The following is an 8911-nucleotide window of genomic DNA, read 5'->3' on the forward strand; positions in this document are numbered from 1 at the left end:
AGTCAATCCCCCAAAAGTCATCCCAAATCCCACCTCCCCTTATCGAGCACAGGTTGTACCCCACATATCACCCCAACTCTCACTTCTGACACAGGTTGTCCCCCAAATATCACCCCAAATCCCACTTCCAGCACAGGTTGTCCCCTACATATCACCCCAAATCCCACTTCTGGCACAGGTAGTACCCCAAGTATCACCCCAAATCCCACTTCCAGTATGTGTTATACCCCAAATATCACCCCAAATCCCACTTCCAGCACAGGTTGTCCCCCACATATCACCCCCAATCCCACTTCCAGCACAAGTCAATCCCCCAAAAGTCATCACAAATCCCACCTCCCCTTATCCAGCATGGGTTGTACCCCAAATATCACCCCAAATCCCACTTCTGGGTTGGGTTGTACCCCAAATATCACCCCAAATCCCACTTCCAGCACAGGTTGTCCCCCAAATATCACCCCAAATCCCGCTTCCAGCACAGGTATCACCCCAAATCCCACTTCCAGCACAGGTAGTACCCCAAGTATCACCCCAAATCCCACTTCCAGTATGTGTTATACCCCAAATATCACCCCAAATCCCACTTCCAGCACAGGTTGTCCCCCACATATTCCCCCCAATCCCACTTCCAGCACAAGTCAATCCCCCAAAAGTCATCCCAAATCCCACCTCCCCTTATCCAGCATGGGTTGTACCCCAAATATCACCCCAAATCCCACTTCTGGGTTGGGTTGTACCCCAAATATCACCCCAAATCCCACTTCCAGCACAGGTTGTCCCCCAAATATCACCCCAAATCCCACTTCCAGCACAGGTATCACCCCAAATCCCACTTCCAGCACAGGTAGTACCCCAAGTATCACCCCAAATCCCACTTCCAGTATGTGTTATACCCCAAATATCACCCCAAATCCCACTTCCAGCACAGGTTGTCCCCCACATATCACCCCAAATCCCACTTCCAGCACAAGTCAATCCCCCAAAAGTCATCACAAATCCCACCTCCCCTTATCCAGGATAGGTTGTACTCCACATATCACCCCAAATCCCATTTCCAGCACAGGTTATGACTCACATATCACCCCAAATCCCACTTCCAGCACAGGTTGTCCCCCACATATCACCCCAAATCCCACTTCCAGCACAGGTATCACCCCAAATCCCACTTCCAGCACAGATTGTCCCCCACATATCACCCCAAACCCTACTTCCACCACAACTCAATCCCCCAAAAGTGTTCCCAAACCCCACCCCTCCCACCCAGGATCCCCCAATCCCTCAGTCTCAAGCAGCATGAAGCTTCTGATGCCTCCTGAGCTGGGCCTTGTGGCGGAAGCCATCCCCACACTCCCCGCAGACGTAGGGCTTCTCCCCGCTGTGGGTCCTGCGGTGGCGGATGAGGTTGGAGCTGACGCTGAAGCGCTTCCCGCACTCGCCGCAGCCGTAGGGCTTCTCCCCGGTGTGGGTGCGGTGGTGTTGGATCAGGGCCGAGCTCTCGCTGAAGCGTTTCCCGCAAGCCCCGCAGCCGTAGGGCTTCTCCCCGGTGTGGATGCGCTGGTGGGTCAGCAGGTTGGAGTTCTGGCTGAAGCCCTTGCCGCAGGCGCCGCAGGTGTAGGGTTTCTCCCCGGTGTGGGTGATCTGGTGCCGCGCCAGGTCCGAGCTGCGGCTGAACCCCTTCCCGCACTCGCTGCAGATGGTGGGGCGCAGGCGGCAACCCCGTAACCCCAACAGCTCTTGTAAAGGTCCTGGGTGGGCGCGGGGTTTTGGGGGAGCTTTGCGACGCGGTGGTTTCGGCGAGGGGATTTGGGGAGGTGGGGTTGGGGGGGCTGTGGGGAGAGAAGAGGGTGGGTGCGCTGGTGTGGGGGTGTGTACCCTCTGTGGCACCCCCTCTGTCCTCACTCCATCCCTCTGTCACCTTCCCCATCCCATCTGTGGGGTGGGGATGGCAGTGACACCCCCATCCTACTCCCAAACCTGGCCGGTGTCCCGCCAGACTTGGGGTGCAGGAGGTTTGGGGGGGCTGTGGGGAGAGGAAGAGGGTGGGCGTGTTGGCGTGGGGGTGTGTACCCTCTGTGGCACCCCCTCTGCCCTCACTCCATCCCTCTGTCACCTTCCCCATCCCATCTGTGGGGTAGGGATGGCAGTGACACCCCCATCCTACTCCCAAACCTGGGGTTGGCACCCGGTTGGTGTCCCGCCAAACTCAGGGTGCTGGAGGTTTGGGGGGGCTGTGGGGATAGGAGAGGGTGGGCATGTTGGCGTGGGGGTGCATCCCCTCCGTGTCACCCCCTCTGCCCTCACTCCATCCCTCTGTCACCTTCCCCATCCCATCTGTGGGGTGGGGATGGCAGTGACACCCCCATCCTGCTCCCAAACCTGGCCGGTGTCCTGCCAGACTTGGGGTGCAGGAGGTTTGGGGGGCTGTGGGGATAGGAGAGGGTGGGTGTGCTGGCGTGGGGGTGTGTACCCTCTGTGGCACCCCCTCTGTCCTCACTCCATCCCTCTGTCACCTTCCCCATCCCATCTGTGGGGTGGGGATGGCAGTGACACCCCCATCCTACTCCCAAACCTGGCCGGTGTCCTGCCAGACTTGGGGTGCAGGAGGTTTGGGGGGCTGTGGGGATAGGAGAGGGTGGGTGTGCTGGCGTGGGGGTGTGTACCCTCTGTGTCACCCCCTCTGCCCTCACTCCATCCCTCTGTCACCTTCCCCATCCCATCTGTGGGGTGGGGATGGCAGTGACACCCCCATCCTACTCCCAAACCTGGGGTTGGCACCCGGTTGGTGTCCCGCCAAACTCAGGGTGCTGGAGGTTTGGGGGGGCTGTGGGGATAGGAGAGGGTGGGCATGTTGGCGTGGGGGTGCATCCCCTCCGTGTCACCCCCTCTGCCCTCACTCCATCCCTCTGTCACCTTCCCCATCCCATCTGTGGGGTGGGGATGGCAGTGACACCCCCATCCTGCTCCCAAACCTGGCCGGTGTCCTGCCAGACTTGGGGTGCAGGAGGTTTGGGGGGCTGTGGGGATAGGAGAGGGTGGGTGTGCTGGCGTGGGGGTGTGTACCCTCTGTGGCACCCCCTCTGTCCTCACTCCATCCCTCTGTCACCTTCCCCATCCCATCTGTGGGGTGGGGATGGCAGTGACACCCCCATCCTACTCCCAAACCTGGCCGGTGTCCCGCCAGACTCGGGGTGCAGGAGGTTTGGGGGGGCTGTGGGGAGAGGAAGAGGGTGGGTGCACCGGTGTGGGGGTCAGTCCCCTCTGTGTCACCCCCTCTGCCCTCACTCCATCCCTCTGTCACCTTCCCCATCCCATCTGTGGGGTGGGGATGGCAGTGACACCCCATCCTACTCCCAAACCTGGGGTTGGCACCCGGTTGGTGTCCCACCAAACTCAGGGTGCAGGAGGTTTGGGGGGCTGTGGGGATAGGAGAGGGTGGGCATGTTGGCGTGGGGGTGCATCCCCTCCGTGTCACCCCCTCTGCCCTCACTCCATCCCTCTGTCACCTTCCCCATCCTATCTGTGGGGTGGGGATGGCAGTGACACCCCCATCCTGCTCCCAAACCTGGCCAGATTCGGGGTGCAGGAGGTTTGGGGAGCAGGTGGTACCAGGGTATGGGGTGGTACCTGGATGGGGACAACAGGGACCCCACAGCCCAAAGTCCCTCTGCAAACCAGGGCTGGGGTATGGGAAGACCCTGGGGTGCAGGAGGTTTGGGGGGGCTGTGGGGAGAGGAAGAGGGTGGGTGTGCCGGCGTGGGGGTGAGTCCCTTCTATGCCACCCCTTCTGCCCTCACTCCATCCCTCTGTCACCTTCCCCATCCCATCTGTGGGGTGGGGATGGCAGTGACACCCCCATCCTGCTCCCAAACCTGGCCAGACTTGGGGTGCAGGAGGTTTGGGGAGCAGGTGGTACCAGGGTATGGGGTGGTACCTGGATGGGGACAGCAGGGACCCCGCAGCCCAAAGTCCCTCTGCAAACCAGACCCAAGTCCTGGGGTGCAGGAGGTTTGGGGGGTGCTGTGGGGCAGCATCATTGCTCCCCAGGATCAGACATCTCTGTGCCACAGCAATGGGGCATCCCCACACCCCCAAACTGGGGTATCCCCATGCTCCTAAACTGGGGCATCCCCACACCACCAAACTGGGGCATCCCTGTACCCCCAAACTGGGGCATCCCCACACCCTCAAACTGGGGTATCCCCACGCCTCCAAACTGGGGCATCCCTGCACCCCCAAACTGGGGCATCCCTGCACCCCTAAACTGGGGTATCCCCATGCCTCCAAACTGGGGCATCCCTGTGTCCCCAGACTGTGGCATCCCCACACCCCCAAACTGGGGCATCCCTGCACCTCCAAACTGGGGCATCCCTGTGCCACAGCAATGGGGCATCCCTGCACCCCCAAACTGGGGTATCCCCATGCTCCTAAACTGGGGCATCCCCACGCCTCCAAACTGGGGCATCCCTGCACCCCCAAACCAGGGTATCCCCATGCTCCTAATCTGGGGTATCCCCACGCCTCCAAACTGGGGCATCCCTGTGTCCCCAGACTGTGGCATCCCCACATCCCCAAACTGGGGCATCCCCGTGCTCCTAAACTGGGGCATCCCCACGCCTCCAAACTGGGGCATCCCTGCACCTCCAAACTGTGGCGTCCCCACATCCCCAAACTGGGGTATCCCCACACCCCCAAACTGGAGCATCCCCGTGCCACAGCAAAGGGGCATCCCTGCACCCCCAAACCAGGGTATCCCCATGCTCCTAATCTGGGGTATCCCCACGCCTCCAAACTGGGGCATCCCTGCACCCCCAAACAGACATGGGACCTCGCTGAGCCCCCCACATCGGGGCACCCCCATCCCTGGGGATCAGGGTATCCCCGCTCCAAGGGACTGGAGCATCCCCCCACCCTGGGGCTGGGGTATCCCCCTACCAAGGGACCAGGGCACCCCAATACCGGGGCTCCAGGGTACCCTCATGCCAAGGGAATGGGACATCCCTGGGTGAACACCCCCACACCTTGGGACTGGGGTACCCCCGTGCCACGGGAGTGGGACACCCCAACATCCCTGGGGGCACCCCCATACCCCTGGGGTCAGGGTACCCCCAGGGATTAGGGTGCTGCCCACGCTGCAAGGATCGGAGTACCCCCATCATGGCTGGGTGGGGGCACAGGGGACCCCCAAAAGGACTCCCCACCCTGGGGACACCTCGGCTGAGCCCCTCACAGTGGCCAGGTGCTGTTTTTGGGGGGGGGGCTCACCTGTGGAGGGGCCCTCTGGCAGCTCAGGGTCCTGGGGGGCCGGTTCCCCCGCCGTGTCCATCACCGCTGGCCCTGCACGCTCAGATGAGGGGTGGGGGGGGGGCTGCTTGGGGAGGGGGGGAGAAAGGAGGTGAAAAGATGGGGGGACACCCCGTGGGGGGCTGGGCTACACCCCAAGGGGGGGGTCCAACCCCCCCTGTGCCTCAGTTTCCTCTCCTAATGGACACGGGGGGGGCACCAATGGAACGAATTGGGGCTTGAAGCATCCCCCTCCCCATCCCCTCCCCCAAACTGCCCCCCCCCCAAATCTGAGGTGCTTGGGGTGGGGGTCTCCGCTCCCCCCCCCCCCCCCCCCCACCAAGTATCCCGGGAAAGGGGGGAGGAAAAAGGGGGTGAAAAGATGGGGGGACACCCTGTGGGGGGGTTTGGGGGGGCTTGAAGCATCCCCCTCCCCATCCCACCCCCTCACCATGCCCCCCCCCCAAATCTGAGGTGCTTGGGGTGGGGGTCTCTGCTCCCTGACCCCCCCCCAGCCCTGAGCACCCCGGGAAAGGGGGAGACAAAGGGGGTGAAAAGATGGGGGACACCCCGTGGGGTGTGGGCTACACCCCAAGGGGGGGGTCCAACCCCCCCTGTGCCTCAGTTTCCTCTCCTAATGGACACGGGGGGGGCACCAATGGAACGAATTGGGGCTTGAAGCATCCCCCTCCCCATCCCCTCCCCCAAACTGCCCCCCCCCCAAATCTGAGGTGCTTGGGGTGGGGGTCTCCGCTCCACACACCCCCCCCCCCCCCACCAAGTATCCCGGGAAAGGGGGGAGGAAAAAGGGGGTGAAAAGATGGGGAGACACCCCGTGGGGGGGGTTTGGGGGGGCTTGAAGCATCCCCCTCCCCATCCCACCCCCTCACCATGCCCCCCCCCAAATTTGAGGTGCTTGGGGTGGGGGTCCCCGCTCCCCCCCCCCCATTCCCCCCCCAGCCCTGAGCACCCCGGGAAAGGGGGGAGGAAAAAGGGGGTGAAAAGATGGGGGACACCCTGTGGGGGGGTTTGGGGGGGCTTGAAGCATCCCCCTCCCCATCCCCCCCCCCCAAACCGCCCCCCCCCCCCCAAATCTGAGGTGCTTGGGGTGGGGGTCTCCGCTCCCCCCCCCCCCCCCCTTCCCCCCCCAGCCCTGAGCACCCCGGGAAAGGGGGAGAAAAAGGGGGGGGGGGTTGGGGGGGGTCCCCGGGCCTGACTCACCGCTGCGGCCTGGGCCGGGGGCCGGAGCCTGGGCCTGGGCTGGGGCCGGGGCCGGGGCCGGGGGGGCTGCGGTGGGGAGCGGCGGGTGGGCCGGAGCCGGGGCCGGGGCCGGGAGCCGGAGCCGGAGCGGGGAGGCCGGCGGCGGAAGGGCCTCTCCCCGCATGGCCGCCCTCGGCGCCCGGCTGCGCGGCTCGGGGCCGGGGGGGGGCTGTGGGCCCGAGCGGGGGGCTTGTGGGACCCCCCCCTCTGCCCCAAAGAGGGGTACGGGGGGAGATGGGGGAGACACCCCCACACCCCCCACCCCCCCCGGGCGGGGGGGGGGAATGGGGGGGGGTGGTGCTGGGGGGGCACGGGGGGGTGGTGTGGGGGGTGGGGGTGCCCCCCAGGTGGGGTTTGGGGGGGTGGGCATAGAGGGGGGTTGGTTTAGGGGGTTGGGGTCACCCCAGGTGGGGTTTGGGGTGCTGGGGGGGCACTGAGGGGGGGTGGTTTGGGGGGTGGGGGTGCCCCCAGGTGGGGTTGGGGGTGCTGGGGGACACAAGGAGGGTGGTTTGGGGGGTGGGGGTGCCCCCAAGGTGGGATTTCAGGGGGTGGGCACAGAGGGGGGGTGGTTTAGGGAGTGGGGGTGCTCCCCAGGTGGGGTTTGGGGGGGTGGGCATATAGGGGGGGTGGTTTAGGGAGTGGGGGTGCCCCCCAGGTGGGGTTGGGGGTGCTGGGGGGACACAGGGAGGGTGGTTTGGGGGGTGGGGGTGCCCCCCAGGTGGGCTTTCTGGGGGTGGGCACAGAGGGAGGGGTGGTTTAGAGGGGTGGGGGTGCCCCCCAGGTGGGGTTGGGGGTGCTGGGGGACACAAGGAGGGTGGTTTGGGGGGTGGGGGTGCCCCCCAGGTGGGGTTTTGGGGGGGGGGGACAGAGGGAGGGTGGTTTGGGGGGTGGGGGTCACCCCCAGGTGGGGCTGAGGGTGCTGGGGGGGCACAGGGAGGGTGGTTTGGGGGGTGGGGGTGCCCCCAGGTGGGGTTTGGGGTGCTGAGCATAGAGGGGGGGTGGTTTAGGGGGTGGGGGTGCCCCGCTGGTGGGGCTGAGGGTGCTGGGGGGACACAAGGAGGGTGGTTTAGGGGGGTGGGGGTGCCCCCCAGGTGGGGTTTGGGGGGGTGGGCACAGAGGGGGGGTGGTTTAGAGGGGTGGGGGTGCCCCCCTGGTGGGGCTGAGGGTGCTGGGGGGACACAAGGAGGGTGGTTTAGGGGGGTAGGGGTGCCCCCCAGGTGGGGCTGAGGGTGCTGCGGGGGGATGGGGGGGTGGTTTAGAGGGGTGGGGGTGCCCCCCAGGTGGGGTTCGGGGGGGTGGGCACAGAGGGGGGTGGTTTAGAGGGGTGGGGGTGCCCCCCTGGTGGGGTTGGGGGTGCTGAGCATAGAGGGGGGGTGGTTTGGGGGGTGGGGGTGCCCCCCAGGTGGGGTTTGGGGGGGTGGCCACAGTGGAGGGGTGATTTGGGGCTGTGGGGGTCCCTGCCAGGTGGGGTTTGGGGGGGTGGTTTGGGGGAGTGGGGGTGCCCCCCAGGTGGGGTTGGGGGTGCTGGGGGGACACAGGGAGGGTTGTTTGGAGGGGGTGCCCCCAAGGTTGGAGGGGTGGGCATGGGGGGGGGTGGTTTAGGGGTGTGGGGGTCCCCCCCAGGTGGGGTTTGGGGGGGTGGGCACAGAGGGGGGTTGGTTTTGGGGGGTGGGGGAGCTGGGGGGGTTGTGTGTGCAGCTGGGGGTGCTGGGGGGGGATGTGTGCCCCCCCCCCCCCCCCCATCCTGCCTGGTGCCAGATGTTGGCAGCTGGGGTGGGGTGGGGGGGTGGGAAGGGGGGATGTGGCTCCTCCTGCCCCCCCCCCCAAAAACACCCACTGGGGCCCTGGGACCCCCCCCCAGCAGCAGGGCCCCAGCTCAGCTCTGTGGGTGTGTGGACTGGGACTCACTGGTTTGAACTGGTGGCAGTGTGAGCCGCAGTGGGGGGTGCTGGGGGGGCTCAGGGGGGGTTGTGTCTGTGTGTCTGTGTGTCTGTGTGTCTGTCCCCCTGCCAGGGGTCAGGTTTGGGGGAGGGGGGGAGCGAGTCCCAGTGTCACCTGGTCAGGGCTGTCACCCTCTCGGGGTGCTGGGACACCCCTGGGCTGGGCTGTCACCCATCAGGGCACTGGGACACCCCAAGTCTGACTGTCACTGTGTCAGGGTGTTGGGACACCCCCCAGGATGGGTTGTCACCCATCAGGGTGCTGGGTCATCCCAGGGTGGGCTGTCCCTGTGTCGGGGTGCTGGGACACCCCCAGGCTCTGTTGTCACTGTGTTCAGGGTGTTGGGACACTCAGCTGGGCTGTCAGGGTTTTGGGACACCCCTGGGCTCAGCTGTCACCCGTGGGGGTGCTGGGACACCCCTGGGCTGGG

The 8911-nt window shown here is 65.4% G+C and overlaps 1 protein-coding gene across 1 annotated transcript; it reads right to left on the minus strand.

Annotated features, from left to right (window-relative positions):
* Positions 1-1272: 1272 nt before the first annotated feature.
* Positions 1273-5360, minus strand: LOC311204724 (uncharacterized protein). The gene is made up of 2 exons (XM_084281100.1): positions 5263-5360; positions 1273-1826 (listed from the first exon to the last, which is right to left on the minus strand). Exons 1-2 carry the CDS (start codon positions 5321-5323, stop codon positions 1285-1287), a joined length of 603 nt encoding a protein of 200 aa, XP_084137226.1. The 5' UTR covers positions 5324-5360; the 3' UTR covers positions 1273-1284.
* Positions 5361-8911: the final 3551 nt, after the last annotated feature.

Source organism: Gallinula chloropus, assembly GCF_964237585.1.
Source record: "Gallinula chloropus genome assembly, contig: HAP1_SCAFFOLD_391, whole genome shotgun sequence".
Taxonomy (NCBI): domain Eukaryota; kingdom Metazoa; phylum Chordata; class Aves; order Gruiformes; family Rallidae; genus Gallinula; species Gallinula chloropus.